Source organism: Candoia aspera, chromosome 1 (assembly GCF_035149785.1).
Source record: "Candoia aspera isolate rCanAsp1 chromosome 1, rCanAsp1.hap2, whole genome shotgun sequence".
Lineage (NCBI taxonomy): Eukaryota > Metazoa > Chordata > Lepidosauria > Squamata > Boidae > Candoia > Candoia aspera.
In genome coordinates this window covers 76,087,554-76,113,583 of record NC_086153.1, presented here as the reverse complement: position 1 = coordinate 76,113,583, position 26,030 = coordinate 76,087,554, and the positions used below count along the sequence as shown (strand labels likewise).

The following is a 26,030-nucleotide window of genomic DNA, read 5'->3' as shown; positions in this document are numbered from 1 at the left end:
ATTCTCTTAAAAAAAAACAAAGCTACCAACATGCAGATTATTGGAACTGAATTGGGTAAGCTGATTTTCTTCTTGATAAAAAAGGCATACCAAATTATATAAAAGTAGCATTTGCTATTTTCAAGCAGTAACATACATATCTCAATGAGATGTCACTCAGAAGAACACCTGGGGCTCTAAGAGATGAATCGCCTTGATCAAGACGAGTTCTGGATAATGTCCCCATTCTGGCCCTTCTGTTCCCCATTCTCTCAGTCACAATCTTGATTGCTTAGTTTATATCCAGCAACATCCATGGTGTGTGTGTGTGTGTGTGTGTGTGTGTGTGTTAGGGTAGGGGTAAAAAAAGGCAAGATGGCAAGATACAGCCACCATGGTGCAAGCCCCACCCCTTTTGTACATGTGTAAACTATCAACAGACATAGTTTGCTTTTTCTGACACTTCCCCACTAGGGACACTCATTTCAACAACTGTCCCCTACCTGACAGTAAAAGAGGACAATGATCTCACTTTTTTTCTTTTTTACAATGGTTCACCATGTTAGGGAGACTTTTTACTGTTCTCAATCTCTTTGGAAGAAGAGATGCAAGACCCAGCTGCAAACTCAGGTTTCCATGCTTTTTGCTCCAACTGTAAACATTTTTTTTTCCCAGCAGCTCCCAAAGTACCATTTTCTGTACTGGATGTTCTACAAGGGAAGACCCTGTTGCACACCAGGTCGCTTAAGATGGCAAAGAAAATTGGAGCTTCTCACAGCTTGCCCACCATAAGACACTCATACAGAAAGAGGCAAAAGGCTGCACTTCATCATCACTCTAGCCTTCCTGGGCTTGCGGGTTGGCTTCTGGGCAAGAGACTCTAGTTCTATGTCCACTAGTTTGGTGCTACAGATAAAACTAAAATCTGGAATGTTCCATCAGTGACAGTACTTGGCCAAAATATAAAGAAGCATTTAAGCTGATGACACCTGATTTCATTGCTTCTGTAGCACGAGGGTGCTGCAGAAAGGAGGATGAGCCTGGCTACTAAAAAGTGAAGAGTAGAAGCAGAATTAGGAGATGGCCTTCACCATGAAAGGTTCCCATCCTAAATGATTTCCATGTAAAGGAAAACAGTCTAACAAGGAAGAATCCTGTCTGGGTCATCTCATCTCATACCCCACTTAAGATGCTATGTGATTCCAGTGGCACAAGACTGGGATCTATTGGATTTACTCCTCCAAAGAGTTTCACATGGACTGGATTATGAACTGATCACCATTTTATAATTGAACATTTTACGCTATTTTATGTGATAAATTCCTACTTGTTTGTTTGTTTAATTCAATCTGTATGGCTACTCATCTCTCCATGGTGACTCTGGGGAGCTAACAAATTAAAGGCACAACAAACAATGAAAATAAAATACATAACCAGCAGCCAAGGTTAACAAACAGGAATCAAACTGTGATTAGCATAACCATCTCACGAGCAATAACTGACATCCCAACTCCCAAGCCCAGGAACACAGCCATTGGTTGGGGCCAATCTGATCTCCAGGGGGATGATGTTCCACAGGGCAGGCACAACAACAGAAAGGGCTCTCTAAGGGACCCATAACATGCCCCTTCTGCTGGATCTAGTGGGATGGGTAGGAACAATCGGAGAGACAGTCCCACAAATAAAAATTCCTGTCTGTGGTAGCTCAGCATCTGATTAAGGTTTGAAATGACAACCCTACCACCCTGTCAGTTAAACATTAAATTTGTAACAGAAAAGGAAGCTTATTAAGACAGTCCATTGGTATTTTTCCATTCATCCTGGGCACTGATGAAGACTTTCAAAACATCACATCATGACTGGGATGAAGGAACAGTGCATAGTATGAAAAGGCTCACCTGGCAGTTACATTTTGTACAGCTGTCCACAACCCAGTGTGAGTTATTTGCAAATTCACGGCCATCTTGCCAGCAAGCTGACTGGTTCTTCAGTGCTTTATTGGGGCCAAGCAATTCTGATACAATTTGATTATTCACCTCTGACTGTACAATAAACAGATGAATGATTACAACTGAATATACCATGAACAAAAAAATGTAAAACTCTACCTGCTGTTAGTTTAGAAACTCAGAATACTTAGAAAGTGTCATGTTCCCCATTTCAATGTTCTGTTAACATTGTAACGTTTCACATGTCAAGCTCTTTCCCGTGTTCATTCGCTCGTTCAGGGTTTTTCCATTCCTCCACCCTCCGTTGTTTTGGAGCCTTGGAATGTGTGTTTGGGTTTGCGATCCTGTTCAAGGTTACTTTCCCAGGCGCGTGTAACGGTTCCTAGCACCTGGGAGGGGGTGCGCACTGACGGGTGATTGGGGCGGGACTGGCTCACAGGCAAAGCTTTTAAGTTTGTATTTGGCGCGCTTTTGCTCATTCTCAGCTTTCTCTGTATTTGCATACTATTCCTTTAATAAATCAGTTATCTTTAAGCCCGAGCTTGTGAGACTGAGTATTTGGGATTAGGCAACCATTACATAAAGCTGAGAATCATTTCAATCATCTTCCGCTAGCCCCATCCAATCATTGGGTAAGAGGGAGCGCTAGCGATGACCGACCAACAGCTTCGCGTGAGTGAAGGGAGCGAGGAAGAGCAGGATTTGACAAGGACCCGGCCCGCTCTAACTTCGAGAGCGCAAAGAGCAGCCCGTCGAGAAATGCGGGATGTTCAATTAGATGAGTTGCTGCTATCCATGCAGGAGAGCCTCAGGAGTGAACACAAATCCGTAGTGGAAAGTGCAACGGGGAGGGGGTCCCCACAACTATCCTGGGAACCCGAAATCCCCTTGTCACCGAGGGTGGTGGTAACCAACCAACCCGCAGAAGAGCCGGTCACTCCGGCTCGCATAAAGGCAATCGAGGACAAAATGAACCTGATAGTGACAATCCTAAAGGATCTCCCCAGGGGTACAGAGCCAACTCAGGAAGATTGGGAGGAAGAGCCGTCACAGCTGGCTTACCCAAGACACAGCACCCTACCACCCAGGGGAAGGAGCAGGACTCGAGCGTCCCGCCAGGAGGGAGGACGAGAGCCAAGACTGCCCAGAGATCGACCACCCCTGGGGGCTCGGCGTACGTTGACGTTTACGGAGCCGCCACAGCCAGCCGAGCCGGTAAGAAACTTCCCACCCTTTGGGGTGAAGTTCGATGGGGATCCCACTACACTCTCCTTCTTTATGACTAATGCTAAGCATTACATGGAGGACTGGGGCTGAAGTTTTCGTTCGGAACATGGCAAAATCAATTTTATTGCCAACAAACTGAGAGGGAGGGCAGCTGATTGGTATGTGCAACTGTGCCAAACCGAGGCAACCGAGTTAGAGGACTTCGATGACTTTCTGTGGGCACTTAAACAACACTTCGAAGACCCTTTAGCCCAAGAGACAGCAAAAAACGCCCTGAGAAAACTCTACCAAGGGTCCCTCTCCGTTGCAAACTATGCGCTTGAATTTAAAGCCTTATCAGGAAAGGTGGAAGATTGGTCCGAACCAACTTTAATTGAGATGTTCAAGTAAGGGCTAGAACCCGAAATCCTCCGTTGGGCGCTGGGAAGAGACGACCCTAAAACGTTACACGGATGGATTCAGTTGGCGGGCAGCGCAGAAAACGCCCTGCAGACCTATGCCCATACTAAAGAACTTAGACAATCCCGACTGGCCAGAGCAGCGCAGATGACTGGACTTGCCAGCCACCCCAAACCAAAAACCTAGGAAGAGGAAAAGGAGCGACGGTTTTCCAAAGGTCAGTGCTTAAGATGCGGAAAAGAGGGGCATCGCGCTACTTCGTGCCCGAGGCGCCGACCCGAAGAGCGGCCAGAGAAAGCACCGGGAAAATCGCCCTCCCTGCCACGCAAGCTGAAAGCTGCCTGTGCTGAGCTCGACCCTCCGGACCTCCCATTCGGGGATGAGGACGAGGAATTACAATTCGACAAGCCGGCGGGAAACGCCTTCCACCTGTCCTGAAGGGCGCCTTGGGACAGGTGGAGGAAACCGGGCGCGACCACGATTCGGTGAGTGGGAACTTCCCTACAACGACTGTCAAAGTGAAATTGGGCTCTAGAACTAAAACTGTCGAAGTCTGGGCCATGCTGGACTCGGGTTGTTCTCGTTCGCTGATGCATCCTGACGTCGTAGCTGCCCTGGAGCTGCCCACGTTCCCTCTGCCACGGTCCATGGTCTTCACGCAATTGGATGGGACCATGGCAGGGGGGGAGGCAGTCACACACTCTACTGGACTGGTGGCTTTACAAATGGGCACCCATTGGGAAAAACTGCCATTTGTCGTAGCTCCAGTAGGGGGCCCTTTGGTGATTTTGGGAATGCCTTGGTTTGTGCAACAAAACCCTTTTATCAACTGGTTACATAGAACAGTCACGTTTGCTGATGGATTTTATAAAGTACCTGCAAAGGACTTGTTAGAGGACATGGAGGGAGGTCGGGTGGCTACTACTACAGTACGAACTCTTTCACCACTAGAGGGCTTGCCCAGTCAATATCAGGATCTAGCTGATGTGTTTGGGGGAAAAGAAGCAGATCGTTTGCCACCTCACCGAAAAACAGACTGTGCCATTGAGTTCTTACCTAATGTAAAGTTACCTCACCCAAAAATCTACCCCATGTCTCCCAAAGAGCTGGCTACGCTAAGGGAGTTCATTGACAAAAACCTGGCTAGGGGTTTCATTGAGCCTGCTAATTCCCCGGTAGGGGCTCCTGTCCTCTTTAGACCAAAAAAGGATGGCTCATTGAGGCTTTGTACCGATTTTCGCGGGCTCAATGCGGTCTCAATATTAAATAAATATCCTTTGCCCCTGATCAAAGATATGTTATCACATCTGGCCAGAGGCAAAATCTTCTCAAAACTGGATTTAAGAGAAGCCTATTTTCGCATTCGCATAAGGGAAGGGGACGAGTGGAAAACAGCGTTTAACTGTCCTCTCGGGGCTTTTCAATACAAAGTCTTACCCTTTGGTTTGTCGGGGGCGCCTGGGGTTTTTATGCAACTTATCAATGAGGTCCTGCACGACCACCTATTTAAGGGAGTACTGGTGTATTTGGATGATGTATTGATTTATACTGAAACCATGTCAGAACATATTCACTTGGTGCGTCAGGTGCTGGCTAAATTGAAAAAAGCAGAGTTGTATGCTAAACTGTCTAAATGTGCCTTTCATCAATCACAAATTGATTATCTAGGATATAGAATTTCCGCTAAGGGCATTGAAATGGACCCTGCTAAAGTGGAAGCTATTGTGGCATGGGAGCCTCCACGTACCAGGAGACAATTACAAAGTTTCCTTGGATTCGCCAATTTCTATCGGGCATTTGCCCAAAATTTTGCTGAAATCGCCCTCCCCCTTACTGAACTGTTGAAAACTAAAGCGCAGGGGGATACGCAGCGTTCAAAAAACCCAGGAGCGCTCCTTAACTGGACTCCAACCTGTCAACAGGCGTTCGAAGCGCTCAAACAAATCTTCACTACCGAACCAATTTTACAGCATCCAGACCCTGCCAAACCATTTATTGTACAAGTGGATGCTTCTGATTTCTCAATCGGAGCACTGCTGCTCCAATCGGACCACTCTGGCGCCTTAAAACCCTGTGCTTACCTCTCGCGCAAATTCACCGAAACAGAGAGATGGTGGCACGTTTGGGAAAAAGAGGCTTTTGCTGTAAAAACCGCTTTAGAGACTTGGCGGCACTTATTGGAAGGGACTTCAAACCCTTTCGAAGTCTGGACTGACCATAAGAACCTCGAGGCACTAAGCACCAGTCGTAAACTCAGCCCCAAACAGCTTCGATGGGCTGAGTTTTTCAGCCGTTTTGACTTCACCCTTAAATTCATACCAGGCAAGAAAAACTTTTTAGCTTATGCGCTCTCCCGCCGACCCCAAGATGCTGGCCCAGGGCCAACGGTCCAAGGTACAGTCTGGACCGAAAAGCAATTGAGTTTGGCTGTGGTGACGCGCAGTCAGGCGCGGGCGCATCAAATGCAAACTCCAGCCGCCCCGCCTCCCAGCTGCTCGCCGCGCTTGCCAATTCCATCGGATTTGCAACAACAGTTGCTCCTCCACCTTAAAAATGACACTTGGTTACAAACGAATCAAAACATTGTAACTTTCACCGACGGTTTTGCCTGGCACAATGATCGTCTCTATGTGCCTGATGCTTTGCGAAAGACAATCCTCCAGTGCTGCCATGATGACAAGCTGGCTGGGCATTTCGGGTATTTAAAAACACTCCACCTCGTTCGGCGGCAGTTCTGGTGGCCAATGTTGCTTAAAGCCTATGTCGCATCATGCCCTGTTTGTGCAGCTACAAAGCGCAAAACAGGCAAACCTCAAGGTCTCCTTCAACCCGTTGCCACCCCATCCATCCCCTGGCAGGACATCTCCATGGACTTTATCGTTGATCTACCCGTCATTTGGGTGGTCAAAGATTTTTTCTCCAAATAAGCCCACTTCATTCCATGCACTTCTATCCCCACCGCGCAACAGCTGGCACGCCTCTTCCTCGTTCACGTGTACTGCCTTCATGGGATCCCCACCCGTTTGGTGAGTGACAGAGGCACACAATTTACCTCACAATTTTGGCGGGCATTTTTAAAACTACTAGGCACCAAGCAAGCCCTCTCCACCGCGTGGCATCCGGAGACGGACGGCTCTACAGAGGCGGTCAATTCTACTCTTGAACAATATCTGCGAGCGTTTGTCAATTACCAACAGGACAACTGGGTCGACTTACTCCCTTTTGCAGAAGTCGCTTATAACAATGCCGTACATCAGAGCACTGGCCAAGTTCCTTTTAAGACTGTCTTCGCTTGGGACTTCGTTCCTATTCCTGAACTTCCCCATCCACAACCCCTACCAGCATCACTCACTGGCTGGGCTGACTCTCTCAAAGACTCATGGCTCAACATTCAGCAAGCTCTGCTCCATGCCCAAACCACTTACAAACGCCATGCTGATGCAAAGCGCTCACCTGAACCTCCCTTTGCTGTAGGTGATAAAGTCTATTTATCAACCAAATTCATCAAGTCACCACAACCTTCCAAGAAACTTGGTCCTAAGTTTGTGGGTCCTTTTCCTATTGTGGCACAAATTAACCCTGTTACGTTTAAACTCGATTTGCCCCACAACCTCAAACGTTTACATCCTGTTTTCCATTGCAGTTTGCTCAAGCCCTACCTGCCGTCGGACCGCTGGCATCCCCAACCGGTTCCACCACCTCCTCGCATGATTGATAACCAGCAACACTTTGAGGTAGCAGAGATCCTAGACTCTCATCGCCAGCGTTCCACTTTGCAGTACCTCGTTCGTTGGAAGCATTGCCCTCATCCTGAATGGGTGACTGCCCCTGATGTCCACTCGCCTCGACTAGTGGCACGCTTTCACTCTGCCTACCCAGACAAGCCCGCTCCCTAGCATTGTTTTTTTGGGGGGGCGATATGTCATGTTCCCCATTTCAATGTTCTGTTAACATTGTAACGTTTCACACGTCAAGCTCTTTCCCATGTTCATTCGCTCGTTCAGGGTTTTTCCATTCCTCCACCCTCCGTTGTTTTGGAGCCTTGGAATGTGTGTTTGGGTTTGCGATCCTGTTCAAGGTTACTTTCCCAGGCGCGTGTAACGGTTCCTAGCACCTGGGAGGGGGTGCGCACTGACGGGTGATTGGGGCGGGACTGGCTCACAGGCAAAGCTTTTAAGTTTGTATTTGGCGCGCTTTTGCTCATTCTCAGCTTTCTCTGTATTTGCATACTATTCCTTTAATAAATCAGTTATCTTTAAGCCCGAGCTTGTGAGACTGAGTATTTGGGATTAGGCAACCATTACAGAAAGGATATTATTTTTACCCAGCTAATGCATTAGCCAAAAAGGAAGCAAGCAATTCAATTGCCATGTTCTTTCTTCAGGCATAAATTTCAATGAATGTTACAATTCATGCTTGTCAAGCTTATGCAGATCACAATACATCCTGTGGAAAAACTATTCCTCCAGTAGAACTTTTTCAAAACTGGATTCCACTCTTGTTCCACACATGAGACCACTTCAGATCTATTTCAAATGTATGGTGAGAGCCACTGTGGTGTAGCAGTTCAGGTGCTGGAAGAAGATGAGGGAGGTGCCAATGGAAGTTCAACCTCAGCCACAGAAACTGACTGGGTGACCTGAGGCCAGTAATTCTCTCTCAACCCAATCTACCTCAAAGGGTTGCTATTATGGGAACAAAATGAAGGGAGAGCCCCATGCAAGCCAGCTTCTGATATTGGAGGAAAAGCAGAAATAAATCTAGCAAGCAAGCAAGCAAATAAAAATGTGTGAATTTGATTAATAGCACAGAGTTGGTTACCATCTTAACTAAAGCGATTGAAGCATTTTGGAACTGGCATAAGTTTGCCAGCTGAGATACCTTTCTACCACCTGATTCCAATATATATGCCAAATGAATAGAGAAATAGACCAGCAGAACAGCCCCAAAAAGGAGCTGTTAGTGATCAAGGCAGAGAGGAACTGAGCTGCATCTCACCAAAATCCAACAGGACCAGGCAAAAACAAGAAAAAAGTTCTAAATAATTTCCAATATTCCAAATCCAATGAGAACACCCCTTCCAATCATCCTTCTACCCTGCCCCTCTACCCCACCCCTACACACACATGCATGCACACACACATAAACACACACACAATTCAGCCACCCTAATGTTAGCTCAGTTCAGCCTGACTATTTTGGCTACTTAATTTACACCTGACTAGACTCATAGGAAATTGTGAACTAAGTTATTCTATTGATTTCAGTGAACTGAATTCAAGTATGACTGAGCCTGGAACCAGCCTACTTTGAAAAGCATGGTACATGTATTTTACATGATGTTACATAGCCCATACCTTAGAATCAGCAAGGAGGGACTTTTTAAGCATTATGTGTTCTGGGTTAAGGATATGAAAGAAACTGTGCTTTGGGAATCTAATTATGAATGCCTAGTAGAACCTCAAGCAAAAGGCTCAAGATATTCCCAGTGATATTGATCAATGTTTTCTCCCTTAAATAAATGTGTGTGTGTGTGTGTGTGTGTGTGTGTGTGTGTGAGAGAGAGAGAGAGAGAGAGAGAGAGAGAGAGAGAGAGAACCCTCATAATAACTTAAAAGTTATTATAAGTCATGTGAACCCAGAAGTTAGACTAGAATTTCCATCATCCATTGCTGGAAATGATAGCCAATTTTCCAACTATTTCCTGGGAACCCAAGGCCAGATACCACTTAGAACAGGAATGACTGAAGTTACCTACCATACTGTTTAACTTTTCAGTCAAGCCGTTGATAACAACTCGTAGTCCGGTGAGTTCAGTAAACATAGACCCAAGCTCTTCACAAGAGCGATCACAGAATTCTGCTTTCTTCTCTGTGTTTTCTCCAACATACTCTGTCATGACTGGAGGATTGAGATGAAGGATGTCTGTGTTCTCACTGATAGTGTTCGATTCAGCTGCAAGGAAAGAAAACCAAGTGAGACTCACTATGTATATGCAACCGTTTCCCACTGATTATAACCTTTGGCTCAAATTATACATTGATGTGCTAGGTGGACCGCAAGAGGGTCTCTTCTGGAGCAGGTTCAATCCAAATTATATCCCAGAAGGAAAGAGGCTGGACACCAGCTCTTTTCAATTATAGTTATTCCTCTTCACAGTTTAGATCCCAAATCTAAAAAAGTACCCTCTCCAATCTCAGAAGGTAATGGAAAAGTTCTTTGGAAATGCCACAGAAAACAGCAAAACTTGTGCAATTCATTTACAGTCATAACATGTATCATATACAACATTACCCTTCTGAAATAACTCCTGAAGCTTTTTCAGCATTCTGGTTCCTGATATTTACTTTAAAAATGAAGCAAAAAAGGTAAAGTAGCTAAAAGAAATATTTGGGTCTTGACCGCCTTCCCTGAGAAATGACTGTATAATAGGAATGCATTCAAGACACTGTAATCATCCATTTAAAGGACTTTTAAGGGTCCAAACAAATTGCTTGAACAGATTTAGAATGCTGTCAGTTATTGGAGACACTTCTTACCATCACTGAAGGTGGCTGAACAAAGGTGAGTAGTAATGGGCGTGTGGCTTTAGGAAAATAACTCCACATCGACCAAATGTACCCCCTTTCATAGTGAAAAGAAGGAAGCAGGGTGTCCACAGGGTGTGGCCACAGCCACCATTTTGACTTTTTTGACTACACCCTGCAGACACCCTTGGTGGGGGGGAGAGAGAGAGAGAGAGAGAGAATATCAGACCATCAATGAGAGTAATGTGATATGGAAAGTCGCCCCCTTTTTTTGCACTTGGCATTACAATGATTTGGATTTGATTCCCAAATCTTTTCATGTTCCAGCTAGGAGTTATGTTTGCACCTCTGCAGAGTCCAAAGCTCATTCCGTAATCAAATCCAAAGCACTGTACAGCCCTAATAACTATTTTGCCAGTTCAGAGTGAGGGCAGCGTTATGTGGAAATCGGGACCTTCATTCCCCCTCTGCACTGCTTTTCCTCTGGGATAGTGGCATCACATGCACCATGATTAGTTGGTCTGGCTGAGAGAATGGAAGGTAAATGGGATGGAGAAGGGGGCTGCCCCCTCTCTTTCTGCAGCTTCCTAGCTCCCTGAAAATCAAATGGATGGGGAGAGGGGATGAAAGAACCCTGTGAAACATATTTTGAAATGAGGCTGAATGAGGACGTTCCACTGTGAGAACAGTAATCTGTTTCTACATTTTGCCCTAAGGGATCTCTGCCTTCTTTGGATATTTCAAGGCACAGAAAATAAGACTGGAGGGTGGGTAGTGTTAAACTTACTGAAAGCCCCACTGAACAAAAGGGGGGTACTCTTGAGAGAACATGACTAGGATTGCATTGTATGGATTCTCCAGGCAATCTTTTACCCTCTAAACTCTATTTTCCAACCCCCCAAATTGAAGAAATTAAGATTCCTTAAGCGTTACTGTTATTACTTCAATGTATGTTTCACTCCCTTTGGATAGACAACACACTTTCTAAACTGAGTTGGCAGAAAGCAGCATATTTCTGTCAGAGCATGCCTAATGCTGGCACTATGCTTGCTGACAGCACTTTTGCCAAAAGAACAAATGCAGTTTTTAAAAAAAAAGATAAATTCAGAGGCACAATTCTTAAACTCTAGATTCTTGGCATAAGTTTGAGAACTACAGGTGAAGAGGCTTGCTCTCAATATGACTAAGACTCACAGAATTTTAGAGTTTGGAGCAGCCTTCATGGTCACCTATTCAATCTCCTGCTCCATGCAAAATTTTGCAACAATATTATTCTTGCCTTTACTATGGCCCATACCAGGTATATCCCTAGCATAAAAACATAAGCAGTGCCCTGGCCCATCTGGTCCAACAGTCTGTTCTCATAGTGGCCAACCAACTGCACCAGGAAGCCCACTAGTCTCCCAGCAGATGGCCTTCAGAGGCAGCCACATTGCCATCAGGCCTAATAGCCATGGATCTCCATGACTTCCACAAATTGGTCCAAACCTGAAGAACAATCCACTATGCAATCCATCCCACAGATGATCCTCTCTTCCCCCAGAATTTTTCCTCAAGCATTTAGTTGGACTCTGTTTCCTTGCCATTGCATCTCCTTCTAAAAATTTATTTCCGTACTCTGCATCATCACTTCCTGTGAAACAAGTTTGGAAGCTCATCGTCTGTCTTGTATAAATTGACTTTTTGGAGTGGTCAGGTTCTACAATAAAGTCTGGCAATATTTAGCACTGGTGGAGCACTTGCATTCCAGTACATTTTAGCATTACGTATTACATACCCATAAAGAGAAATAAAAACAGCATTGCTAGAATCCTTATTTCAGAATATTTTAATTATTTATCATGATTTCATAAATTTTTAAGCCATGTCCCATATCGAGACTTCTTACAGTATCTTCCCTAAGCAAAGCCAAATTATAAGAACCAAGGCAATAAGAAAAGGTATTGCCCTCTAGACGTTGCTATTTAAAGTGTTCCGAAATCCACTGATATTTCTTCATTGCTTTACCAGTGACTCTAGAGGAAGAGCAACAGACTGACATCATCATTTTATGCTTAGTTATAGTAGTGAAAATCAGAAGGAATACCAGAATGGAAATAAAATAATAGCACTACGTCAATGTGGCTAAATGGGAGAAAAAAATGGATATTTGATCTGTTAATAATCAGAAATACAACTTTCAGTCAAGAAAAACTGTTTGGCAGGGGAAAAATTACTGCTAATGAAACTAATCAGTTTAATCATGGTGACAACAGCTAAGTAAATGCTTTTCCAAAATCTATAATGAATTGTTTCCAGTACTGAGAAATTTAAATCACATGGCTATTTTTGTCTCCAGACCGGAAACCCTAAAAATGCAACACTGCACAATGGAGAAATGTATCATGGAATGGAATATGCTTAAGTGTCAACCTGATGGAATAAAATGATGTCTCCCTACCATGTAAACACAAAAGCTTTATGGGCTACCCACATGCAACATTTGGGTGGTAATTAATTTGAGACTCTGACACCAACCTCAACTGAATCTTGACCAAGCATATTAAGGTTGCAGTCATCATAATGGAGCTATAGACATTCCAAACAGTAACAGAGAAAAAAAATCCTGTTGGCAGTTGACTTCCAGCAAAAAACTATGTCTGGGCTGATCTTTTCTGGCAAGTCAGGCCCTTCCCCCTCCTCCTGATCATTTGCTTAAGACAATTCTAAATGGTACATTACTGCTAACAAGATTTTGCATCCTTCTTTGTCCTCTATCTCTTAGTGCAAAAATATATCCCAAATAAATGATGTCTTCATGGGATGTCATATATTTATTCAATTTTGTTTTAATGGTACAGAATACAAATCTAAACTTTTAAAGATATAAGTTGGACCCTAGATTACATGTCAATTCGTTGCATTTTGGGTGGATGTACACTGATCTTAAAATACACTTTAATATTCAGTCAATTGACTTGTCAGTTTTATTATAGATGGGAAGATAGCTTATGACTTTCCAGGTGTTTTTGCTCCTGATTTCTTGACACACCTGCTTTGGTGGATAGGAATTTTAATCCAACATCTAGAAAGGCAGAGATTACCCAATCCCACTTAGTACTTTGGAAAATATAGTTTGGGAGATAGGGTTGGTTTAAATAAACCAATCAATGAACTACTAAGTTGGAAATCAGGGTTTCTAATACCTGCAGTTCATTTTTAATTTACAGAAGGTATGCATTTCAATTTTTTTCTGATGTTGAGAACAACTCAAGATACTGTTGATATTCACAAATACAAGATCCAGGTAAGTTATGATTTCTGTATTTATTTCCATGATTTATCTTTAAAATGGGGCTTCCAGATCTTCCTAAGGGGTTATGTGTGTTCCTGATGCTCAAAAATCACCTTTCATGAAGATCTAATTGTCAGTTAAACTACACTACAAATACCGCAATTTTGTTAATAGTGAAGCCACTATTTAGTAGACCTCAGTAAAAGGAATTAGTATGCAATGAATCAAATTTTAATTTGCATATATTAAGTCAAATGCATCGATTTATATCATTTGTGTTGTGGATGGCATCGTTTGTTTAATTACATCATCACACAAATAATATTCACAAAGATGTTATTTCATATTTAATGGATATCTGTGAATAATGGATACTCCTTCTCTCAATTAGTGTGTTAAATGAAGTTTCATCCTATATGCCCAGCTCTCTTCTGCTATTGCCCAGATGGATTCAGGCATTTCAGGGTGCCATCATCCCATCATCTGTGGCAAAATGGCAAGAGGCTTCAGCTCCCTCATGCTAGGATTTTAAGATTTAATTGATTTGTGATTTTGCCTCCTAAAGTCACAGTATGGCAACACCTAAGTAGCCTTGTCTGATCTCCACAAATCTAAACAAGGCTACACTTAGTTAGTATTTAGATGGGTGACCATTGGAAGTAGGCAATGGCAAACCAGTATTTTTGTCAAGAAAACTGTATAGATATATCCATGAAATCACCAGCAGTCAAACATAATTTGAGGAAGACTAGTGGCAAAATGAACCTTAGTAGAGCTGAGGTTGTATGTGATCAGCCATCACTTCCAAAGGCAATATGGTGGCAATTAGCAATCAACATTTACTGTTTTATTTATTTGTTTTTCAAATTTTGCCACCGCCCATCTCCCCCCAGAAGAGGGACTCTGGGCAGTTGTTCTCTTATTTAACCAAGATCTCCCTCCTTTTCCTCCTCCTCCTCTTGTTCTTTTGCATGATAAACTTCTTATTCTTCTTCCTTTATTTTAATATTCCCATTTTAAATTTCAGACTGTGCCTGATATGCACACACCTGTCCGTTTCTTCCTAGGAGTGGCGGTGGGGAAAAGCAGCTGTACTGCAGAATGTGCCTTTTAAGGGACTAATTGCCAAAAGTATTTTAAATATATATTTGCTGTTTTGTGTATGTGTGTGCCTTTGAGTCAGTGTTGACTCCTGGCAACTGCCTGGACTAATCCCTACAGTTTTCTTGGCAAGGTCTTTCAGAAGTGGCTTGCCATTGCCTCCTTCCTAGAGCTGAGAGAGAGGGACTGGCCCAAGGTCACCCAGCTGGCTTCGTGCCCAAGGCAGGACTAGAACTCACAGTCTCCTGGTTTCCAACCTGGTGCCTTAACCACTGCACCACACTGGCTCTCCAGTTCACTACTTACATAATTAATTAAATGGTTACAGCACAGAAGAGAGGGAGCAGTTCTTTTAATAAAAGTATTGAAAAGTTTTTAAAGCTATTCCTACATTGTTTGGACTGCCATTGTCCCTAGAAACCAATCCAATTACAAAGTGCTTTCTCAAAAGCTTTCTTGAAGTCTCCCTGCTGCCTACATGAATGATGAGCTGTGACGGGCCAAAGTTATTGCTGCTATTATTATTGCACCCAAATGTTATCTCCAGCAAGGCTTTTCTAGCTCAAGGACTGCTTTTTTTCCCCTTGCCTGATGAGGACATTGTGCAGACCTTGTAGTCTATGATTGGGCTCATGATTTGTTTAATCGTGGCTCGTTGAACAAACCACAATTAGCTAACTATTTATTATATATGAAACTAAAAATAATCAAAATACATTTTGGCTTAGTTTAATGTGGGACTCGGGCCTCTGTTTTCATCATCCTCTCACCCTGGGCACTTAATAAAAGTGCTTCTACACAGTAAAAGAGGGGTAATAGTTATGTAGGTAGACCGGAGCATGTCTCATTTTAAACTTCTGATTTCAGTAGCTTTCCTCTGAATTTCTCTCTATGACTTCCTAAGATGAATAATGTCAAGGACACTTTGAAAGTAAGACAAAAAGGTCAGGAGTATTTGAGCTAACGGGTATTTTATACTTTGCCAAAAGCAGAAGAGAAGAGAAGAGAAGAGAAGAGAAGAGAAGAGAAGAGAAGAGAAGAGAAGAGAAGAGAAGAGAAGAGAAGAGAAGAGAAGAGAAGAGAAGAGGAGAAGAGAAGAGAAGAGAAGAGAGAAGAGAAGAGAAGAGAAGAGAAGAGAAGAGAAGAGAAGAGAAGAGAAGAGGAGAAGAGAAGAGAAGAGAAGAGAAGAGAAGAGAAGAGAAGAGAAGAGAAGAGAAGAGAAGAGAAGAGAAGAGAAGAGAAGAGGTCTACTAATAAATAATTTTACTAGAATTTCATCCCTGCAAGGAATGGAAGTTATTTGTCGCTGCTGTGTGCCTATTTAACTCAGCAGGGCAGCCTTCCCTGGATGGCGTTTTCCTGATGGGTTGAACTACAGTTCTAGGAATTCCCAGGTACCATATGCAAAGGCCCATGTTGGCTAGGAGTTGCAGTTCAGTGCCTCAGGAGGATGCCCAACAGAGAAGTCAGAAGTACAGCAAGCAGAACAGCTCATGCCTAACTGTATTAATTACCAACGATACTAAACTTTCCATTCTATTCATTCAGTTTCCATTCTCTTCTCCCCTTGCCCCCACCATTCTTCTTCCCTCATAGAGAAGGGAAATGGCCTATCACAGAAGGAAAATGATGTACATAAATGCAGAATTAACAATGCTACATCTTCTTCTTACCTGATTGACTTCTCTGGCATCCTTTGTTGTCCAAAATATCCTCTACTGAAGTTCCAAAAACCAAAGAAAGGTTTTGTAGGAGACCCTGAAAACAGACAGAAGTATTTCTCATACATTTTAGTGATATCCTTTTGTCTACTATGCATAAAGTAACAAATGCAATTTTTACTATGATAAAAATGTTTCTCAGATACATTGGTTCATGCATAAAGAAGGCATTTCTTTGGCATAGGAGTTAATATTCCACCAGAATATTTTCCAAAGTTCTAATATTCAGTGTTGTGGTACACAAACACAATAATAAAGGAGTAATAACAAAGAATTAGAAGACCATAATTTAAAGCCCTTCTTAACATGGACTTCATCAGATGATCTTAGTCAAGTATATTTCTCAACCTAATCTATACCACTGGATTACAATAAAATCATGTTAAGGGGGAAAATGATGCATACTGTTGTGACTCCCATGGAGGAAGGGTGTAAAAAAGTACAATAACTCTATACTGTAGAGAAATATAACAACGACATAATTTATAGCATAGTAGTTAGCTCATACTGGCTTTTACCACCCAAATCCTGGGATGATAATGAATATTTCCTGATAACAGCCTTTACCAACCTCATGAAATTATAGTTTTCAGCATTCCTTGGGAAGAGGTTAGTAAGAAATAATCTCTGATAAGATTAGTCATGTTTTCTCCTAGATAGATTTAGTACTGTACGTTTACCAAATTATATATTATTCCTGGTGAACAGTTGAGATCTAAGGGCTGAAAAGAAGGTTAACCACTTTTCCATCATAATCAGCTTGTAGAGCTGAGAAAAGAGCAGAAAAATTAGAAATGGAAAACTCACTCCAGTCTCCACCACCATCATGTCATTAGCAGAGTAAGTTATCTATAGTCCAACCAGTGGTCTGAGTGATAAAGGTTTAAATCCAAGGATATCTGGAAGGCTACAGGTTCATCACTCCTGTTCTAGAGAGTGAAAAAGCCATTTCTAATTTTACTTTTTCCCTTTCAGGGCCCGTTGAAGAAAAAAGATATACATGTGTCTCCTCAGTGTGACTAGCATGACATGAATATGTACTTCAGCATCTTTCAAAAGACAGGATAGATGTAGCTGGGAACAGATACAGCTGTTAGCGTGTAATCCATCAATTAGCACACCCCAGGGAGATAGCCTTATAGACATGTTCCCACAGTCTAGAAATGCTAGGAACAACTAAGGTCACAATCCTTTATGTAAAATTTTCTGAGAAGTTCTGCTGAACTCATTGGGACTTACTTCTGAAAAATGTGACCCACTGGACTGTAAATAGCTGCCCAGAGTCATGTATATGAGATGGGTGGCCTACAAATTTACTAAACAAACAAATAAATAAATAAATAAATCTACCTCCCCCCCACATCCTTTAGAGTGCAACTGACTTTTTTTTTTTTAAATCAAACTAGTGTGCTCAATTATTGACAAATAACACCTAGGCCAAAGAGATACCATAATCTGGAGCAGCCTCTGTCCCATCGGAAATGTCTACTAACTCATGTTAGTAGTACTACTAATATCTTGAATGTGGATCTGTGCTGCGCTCTACATGGGGCTACCCTTGAAGAGTATCCGGAAGCTTCAGCTGGTCCAGAATGCAGCCGCATGGGTTATTTTTGGTGCCCCAAGGTCGGCACATATAACACCATTACTGTGCGAGCTGCACTGGGTGCCAGTTTGCTTCCAGGTCCAATTCAAGGTGTTGGTTATCACCTTTAAAGCCCTACATGGCATGGGGCCATGTTACCTGAGGGACCGTCTCATCCCCATTACATCGGCCCACCCCACCCGATCATCCAGAGGGCATGTTGCGGACCCCATCTGCAAGAGAAGTTCATCTGGCAGGGTCCAGGAAACGGGCCTTCTCTGCAGTGGCCCCCGCCCTCTGGAACATCTTGCCCCCAGAGGTGAGGCAGGCCCCTTCACTCCTGACCTTCCGGAAGGCCTTGAAGACTTGGTTCTGCAGTCTCACCTGGGGTGGGAAAGTGAATAACCATTCTTGGGGGTGGCTAGCACACTAGAGTCCCGCCCACCAGCTTGGATTTTATACCTTCTTGGATTTTATATTTATTTATTGCATGTTATAATAATTGTGATGTCGTTTTTATGAGATTTTAATGTTTATGTTTGGAGCCTGATTTTATTGTAAACTGCCCAAAGTCCCTCTTTTGGGGGAGATGGGCGGTAATTAAATTTGAATAATAAATAAATAAATCCTTGTGTGTATTGCTTGATTTCTTTGTTTATACTGCCTTGAGTTCTTGATAAGCAAAGGTAGTAACTTAGAAATAAATATATAACAGCTGGATATACTTGTCTCCTGTTTTTCAGTTGTGCAAAAGAGCAATCTTAGTTGAGCAGTCCTTCCTTAAGACAATACCATAATCCAAAGAATCAAAGTGATCCTTGCAAGGTATTGTTTGAATGGATCCTATTAAAGCACCCATATTCCAAAGCTGCCTCTTTTCCCTTCCTGATGTCATGCAACATATGATCAGCAGCCCTCAATGACTTTTGAATAGCTATTTTATGTTCACTAAAGACATTCTACACACAACGGACTTTCAAAAATTCACCTGGATGACATTTTTGTTAATTCCATGAGGAGTATTTTAAGAGTATTGTGCAGTTAAAACATAAGCTTTCAGGAAATTGAGCTCATTATTAAGTTTTCAATGCTGGGGAAGCTGTCTAATTTAGGGCTAATTAAGGAATTTAAGACCCTTGAGATGTTGCTACTCTCCTTAGCATGAATCAGCATGAGAAGATGAGAATGGAAGTCTAATTATATTTGGAGGGCATTACCTCTCTGATGGTAGCACAGGGAAGGAAAGACAGCTCTAGTGCTTTGTTAAACATACTACAGGTAGTCCTCACTTATCAACTGACTTGTTTAGCGACATTCAAAAGGTATGATGGGTGGAAAAAAAAACCTTTGCGACAAATCCTTGCATAGTCCATCACATCGTCCCACGGTCACATGATCACCATTTGCAAGCTTCACAACCAGCTTCCAACAAGCAGAATTAATGGAGAACACAGAAGTGAAATAGCAAGTTGCAATCACGTGATGTCTTGCTTAACAACCACAATGATTCACTTCACAACAGAAATAGAAATGACATGGTAAGTCTAGCACAGTCATGTGATTTTTTTGCATAGAGACCACGGTGCTTAGCAACAGAGTTGTCAGTTCCAATTGTGGTCAGTAAGCGAGGGCTACCTGTAAATGGTTAACTTATAGGTGATCATGCTCCAACAGATCAGACGTGGAGGACTGAAACAAGATGTCATACAGACCAGAAAATTGTTGGCCAAACTGGCCACTCATACCTTATTTCCCCCCCTCACCCCATATTGTATAGTTTAGAAATGCTGGATATGTCATTTCCTGTTTTATATGTTACTTTGTAAAGTGTAACACAGTACTTTGAATTGTCTTCTCCAGCCATGCAAGCTGTGAATTCTGGAAATTTAGTCCCCACACATTTGGAGGACACTAGGTTGGAGAAAGTTGAATTAATTTAATTAATTAATTTTATTGTGAACCACCCAGGGTCCCCCATGTGGGGGAGATGGGCAGTGATAAAAATTTAATAAATAAAATAAAAAATAAATTAAAGCATTGAACCATGGAGATGACCCTCTGGCCTTTCCTCCCCAAAGTGCTAGCTCACTAGTACCTTGGGACGGTCACTGACTTCTAGCTTGCATACAGATCAAGTGCTTTGTCCCTGAGCCATTTTATGAGGAGGAGGAGGAGAACTAGACATCAGTTCAGACTGCAATTTTCAGTGATATCCATGCCATGAACTGATCTAAATGATCACAGCCCCCAGCATACTTACCACACCTTTCAGTTTCCAAGTAAACATCCTATGCCACCTTCCCTGAGAGACAGACTCACTGAATTCAGTAGTAGATATAAATAACATTCCACGGCAGGTCCTGTACTTTACAGATCATCTGTCTTGCAGGTTACCTACCCGAAAGTGGCTCTCTCTTGTAGCTCCCTTGAACACATACATGTTACTTTTCTCTGCTTTCAGGTATTCATAGAAAGGTTCTTCCAAGCTCAAGCTGTCAATAAGGTCACAACCAACATAGATACTGTAGTTTTCTCCTGTAACTTGTACCGTGATATTCTTCCATTGTACATCAGCTAATTCCACATCTTCCAAAGAATGCTGTTTCCAGGCGCCGTCAACCCAATAGGAAAGTTCAAGTGTATTGTCTTGACCATTGGAAATAATCTCAAACTGTCGTTGAAAGATGCCAGGACCTTCCAATGCAAGGAGGGTCCCTTTGGAACGCCTATCCTGCCTCAAGGTGGCTGTAAGTATGAAGCCCTCATTTTGCTGCATCAGTTTAATAATCTGTCTTAATTTCTCTGAATTAACTGGAGGGATGCGATCAAACCGGACGAAGCGATATGCTGGGACATTAGAAATGTTGCCCCGAAATAGTTTTGCTCCAATTGTCTTTCTGTTTATGTTGCTGATTTTCAGTAAGTCAAAAGTGGTCCCATCCTCTCTGTCACCATCTGCAAAGCCACCGCCAAACAGTGACATGGTTACAACAAAGGAATGTCCAGTGTGACTGACCATCATCTGTCCAATAAATCTCTCTCTCTCTCTGGCACAGTTTTAGCATGACTATTTATCATTGCTCTTTAAAATTACAGTGCAATTTGCAGCTGTTTTCTCATTCATCCTCAAAACAAACTTATAAGGTAGGACATGTGTATCTCAACTTTACAGACTGGGAAATTTAGGCTGAAAGTTTGATTTGTTTTCAGCCTCAGCCACCTAAACAAAAAATGTTTATTAAGGATTTCTGATCCAAACCTACTACTCTTATCAATGACTCACTTTGGATAAATAATTAGGGAATTAATCAGTAGGTATCATTTAAGTTAGTCTCATACTCAGGTATACCTCAAGCTCTGGACTTAAAGCACATGCTAAACCATAGTTTGTCTACTGAATAATCCATAATTAGATGGGTCAACATATGGTTTAAGACATTGTGTGAACCCACACAGCATGTTAAAAAGTAACTTTGCATGGTTTCAGTGGAACTTACCTCCAGGGTATTTTCATGGAAATGACAACACATACTTCATGATGTTATCGTGTGAATGGAATGATTTAAATTCATCATTAATGTCATGATATCATTTTTTTAAATGTTATTCTAAACCACCCACAGTCATTCTTTGAGTGAGATGGGCAGTAACTAAATTTGAAATATAAAAATGATATCATTTCCACCATCTGCACGATAACATCAAGACATGCGTGACATCATTGTACTACCTGCTTACATACTTAGCATGAATAATTGCTGCTCTTTGGCATGAAGCAAATTTGTCTAGCTGCTACTGTCTCCTAGTGAAATATATGAAAGAGATGTGCTTACTAAAACTGAATAAAAGTTCAAGCCAAATCTCCTGGCTTACCAAGAAAGATCCAACCCTGGAGCATCTGCTAAGTCAAGGACACCACTGGGAGCTTTCTCAAAGAAGAGCAACATATAAGCAAAACCTAGTAACATCAGTGGATTTCGAACTGTCTGCTGAGTCTTAATTCTCCGAGAGAACCAAATTACAAATACATTTACTAGCCAAGTAATTCAGGAGGAAGAGGAAGAGGTGTGCCCTTTTAATCACAAGTGAATCTGATGCCTAAATCCTCACATGTAGTTAGCTGTTTGACCCTGAGTTGCTGCCCATTTTAAATGTTGGACCTTTGCCTGCTGCTGAGTTGTAGTGCCCACCACCAGTTCGTAAGGTGGCAGAAAACTCCATCGGCATGACGTCAATCAATCTATTCTGCCTCTATTGCCTCTTTCAAGCCACTGCAGCAACTGGATTTTCCTCCAAAGTTAGGAAGAGAAGCTTAGCCGATTTTATAAACTTTGAGGCTGCTTTTGGATGGTGTTGGAAGAAGGGGGAAAACCCAACTTCAATACCAGTTTAGCTAAGGTCAGCAGGCGGCATACAAGTTCAATGAATTATATTATCATCGTCATTGTCGTCGTCATCATCCTGCCTCATTCATGGGCTGGTGATGAGATAAAGGCAATGTCATGGGGACATGGCAGTTTTTTTTTTTTTAATCATGGCATGTCTGTGCTGTGGTTAGGTAAGAGTGGAGAGAGGTTCTTCATCTACATATCTCCACCTCTTGACCCCCTCCTCTGCCACCACAGCTTTTGAGATAGGCCCATTGTCTATTCCAACTTGCTATTTTAGGCACACAGTGGAAAGAAATACTTGAGCCAGTATTCTTAAGTGCAAGCCAAATTCATGTGCATACAACTGCAGCCTTACTTTTGTTAGAAATTATGATACAGTTACTAAAGTTTCGCCTGCTGGAAACTGCTCAGACAATACTGAAATCCACAGACCTACCTTGAGCCTGTGATGAAATCCACAAAGCTAGACAGATCATTAGCCCCAGTAACCAACTCCGGTGTAACATCATGCCTAGGAACAAACCAAGATGTTTCCATTATTGAGGCTCCTTTCCCTATTTTAAACACTTAACTCATCTCCAATTAGCATGAAAGAAAACCAGCTAAGAAAATTCCTCTGCATGACAGTATATAAAATTATTTGTTGTATATAGGGAATATATAATTTTCTGCTGCTGCACAGGATCGATATGCTTTACTTTGATCACACACAGAAGTAGAAGCATAGCCAATCAGCTTGATCTGGTGTTCATTCTGATGACATGAGTGAAAATGCTCATTTGAAACTCAGGGAAAGAAGGCAGGAAAGAACCCAAGTCTGTAATAGCCTTCCTAATACATTCAAGGAAATAGATATATGATATGGACAGAATTTCTTCAAAAGTTTTCTGCGAGACATCTGGGTGCTGGATAGTCTATTAGCTATTGAATCTCTTAAACCCATTTTTGGCCAGTTACAGAGCTACATTCTTAGAAGATAATGGTATTTCCAGCAGGATTTCACATATATAACTTATGCTAATGCTTCAGCAGCAAATCCCCATTTCTCTCACATACACCCAGTCCATATACACACATATACACACTGACCACTGGAAAAATAGCAGACAGTCTATTTCTCTGTATCTATTGTTGTATCAGCATAAACTGACTCTTCATTTTCATCAATTCTATGCTTCTTTACTAATAAAAACATTTAGATTTCATGATCTAGCCAGGAATACAAGTTTCCAACTGTGTGGAGTTCTTGGAAGACTCATTGGATAACTAACTGTTGCTTGAATGTTTTGCTATCAAGATGTTAAATATTGAAAATTTAATATGATTTGCAGTGAAAAAGTAGAATATAAATTTGCTACATCTATTGAAGGTTGCACAGTGGATCTCATAACTGTGTATTTATTCCACATCAAAGCAGGAAAATTCATACCCGGTAGAAATGTCCGCAAGTCAAAAAGGTTGATGTGACCAAGTCATTGACAAACATGGTAAGCTACACAACTGTATATCAACACACACACACACAATATGACTGTGACCCCCAAGCGAGATAAAGTTAAGCACAATTTCAGCTCACTGGGAGATTTAAGAATTTCTTTTACCTCTATTAGAGTATGCAGTACACATATACATAACTTTTTGCAAGGGCAACATTTTACTTGGATTGTACTTTGAAAGCAGGCTTTATAGACATGGGTTTGTCCTTAGGAAACCAACAGGGGTGTAAAAAGGCTGTACTATAGGTGGGTACCGAAAGTCCATCTGAATGCGATCAGGGGCCCCAGATGGAAACGAAGGCCCCCAGTGCTAAGCTCAATCAAACACAGGGAAGTTCTTATGCAGGTCATATTCATTTCACAGAGCTTGTGCAGGAGAATTTTTTCAGAGGCTGTGTCCCAAAGGCGCTCTTGTGGCTTGTGCATTGGGTGGAGAACACGGCTTTCTGCCATTGCAAGCTTCCTCAACACTCTTTGGGCGAGACACGTCTAGCCTTGCATACTTCTGCACACACGTTACTAGATATTGGGCAGTTCTGCCCAAAGATTGAGTGCCTCAGATTTGGGTGGGAGCCCTTTGCACATAGCTCCCGTTTCCCCCCACCTAAAGGGGCTCGCGGCAAGAAAAACACCCCAGCGCTGGGTTGTGCTTTCTATGACTCCTAAAGAAAGATTTTCTGTTTAGATCTCCATTGAAAAGCTCGCTCCTTTCTACAAGAGGGAATTAGGAAAAGAATGAATTCTTACGCACGAGCCAAGTGTATGGGCTAATTAAATTAGAAAGTCGGTGCCCTGGCCGTGCGTGTTGGTGGGGAGAGGGGTCTGGACGCAGACCGAAATTCTAATTCTGGCCAAACATCACTGGGAGCAGGTCCCGATGAATTCAGCGGGTCTTGCCTCGGAGCAGACAGGCAGACAGTTGCACTGTGAATTAGATGCACGGGGTGCCTGTCGAAATCGAGACTCTGTCCCACATGAGTACCTCGCTTCACTCGCGGAGTTTCGCTGGGGGCAGAGGAAGGACGAAACTCCTCGAAGCCGCGAGTCGGGGCTTCCTTACGAGGAAACTTACTGAAGGTTTTCTCCTCCCTCCTCGACGCCTCTCCGAGAAGCGTCGGCTCAAACCCCTACCTGCCAGGAGCGTTCCCACGAACCTCCGGGTTGTAGCTGCCAAATCTAAGCCCAGAAGACTAGAGGGTCCGCCCGCTGCACGGGAGCGCGAAGCCCAGCTCCCTCCAAGCACTGTCCGCGTCGGGGTGCGCAGGAACGCGCGGCCGCTCAGAGGTCTTTGAAGTCGCTCCCCAGCCTCTCGCTCGCCCGCTTTATATAGCCGGGCGCGGGCTGTCAATCAGCCAACAGAGGAAACTACAATTCCAAGCAGACAATTTGTTGCCGTCTACCTGGAGGGCGATCCCCAGCCCTGCCACATGCCGAACCGCAGCACTCCTCCTCCGAGCCCCCTCCCTGCGCATTGGCAGCTCTTCGTTCAGGGGAGGGGTGGAGCCAGGCGGGAAATGGAGAGACCCGTTCCCAGCCGCTCCCCCCGCCGCACACGGCTTGCATTAAACTGCTGCTCTTTAATTCTGGGAAGGGAGGGAGCCGGTTGGCCTCCAAAGGTTGAGTCCGCTGAATCCGAACGAAGCTACCGCGATATGGGTGGGAAGGAAAGAAAGGGGTGGTTTGCCGGCCCCAAAGCTGCCCCCAGCGATGTGTAGAGGTGCATGGTGTGTACTTAATCCTGCATTAAAAGATAAAGAACCTCTCTAGTCAAATTTGGGCTGTCCCATCAGTTTTCTTGTCACAGTGAGGATGTGGTTCCAGATGTTCATTCAACTTCCCAGTTTAATCTACAACCCTTGGATTTCCTGGTGGTCTCCCATCCAAGTATGAACTAGAACTAAGCTTGCTGTTTATCAGACAAGGATGTTGCTGAGTCTGCCAGAGACTATGACTCATCCTGGTGACTACACTGATGGGACCATTTTGATTCTTGGCAACAATAGAGAAGTGCTTTGCCATGGCTGTTTTCAATATGTTTATTCTAATTCCCATTTAATCTACAGCCCTTGGATTTCTTGATGTCTGCTATCCCAGAACTAACCAGGTTTACTGCTGCTTAGCTTTGAGCTAGGTGCCATCGCTTGCTGGGGAACTCTGATCCCTAGTAAAAGAAGTTCCCAGGAAAACTTGATGAACTTCAGCATGGTCTCCAAGCCGCTCAGCTTGTGCAGCATTTCCACAAACTCTTCTACACATGAAGGGGAGAAAAATAGAGGAGACATTATTGTCATCACTACTATTTCTTTTCTGCTTTCTACTAGAAAAAATCCAAAGTGGTCGACAAGATAGACAGCTCTCAGTTCTGGATAACAATTAAAACT

General features: G+C 42.9%; 1 protein-coding gene across 1 annotated transcript in view; it reads right to left on the bottom strand.

The window, feature by feature from the left end:
• THBS2 (thrombospondin 2) overlaps positions 1-24,891 on the bottom strand; it is a 56,929-nt gene extending 32,038 nt beyond the window's left edge. Inside the window, exons 1-6 of the mRNA XM_063307435.1 lie at positions 24,781-24,891; positions 22,590-22,664; positions 20,161-20,717; positions 16,130-16,214; positions 9,313-9,509; positions 1,878-2,021 (exon numbers count right to left, since the gene is read on the bottom strand). Of these exons, the coding sequence (XP_063163505.1) occupies positions 1,878-2,021; positions 9,313-9,509; positions 16,130-16,214; positions 20,161-20,717; positions 22,590-22,662 (1,056 nt within the window). The 5' untranslated portion in view covers positions 22,663-22,664; positions 24,781-24,891. The remainder of the gene's footprint in view (positions 1-1,877; positions 2,022-9,312; positions 9,510-16,129; positions 16,215-20,160; positions 20,718-22,589; positions 22,665-24,780) is intronic.
• Between the last annotated feature and the right edge of the window lie 1,139 nt (positions 24,892-26,030).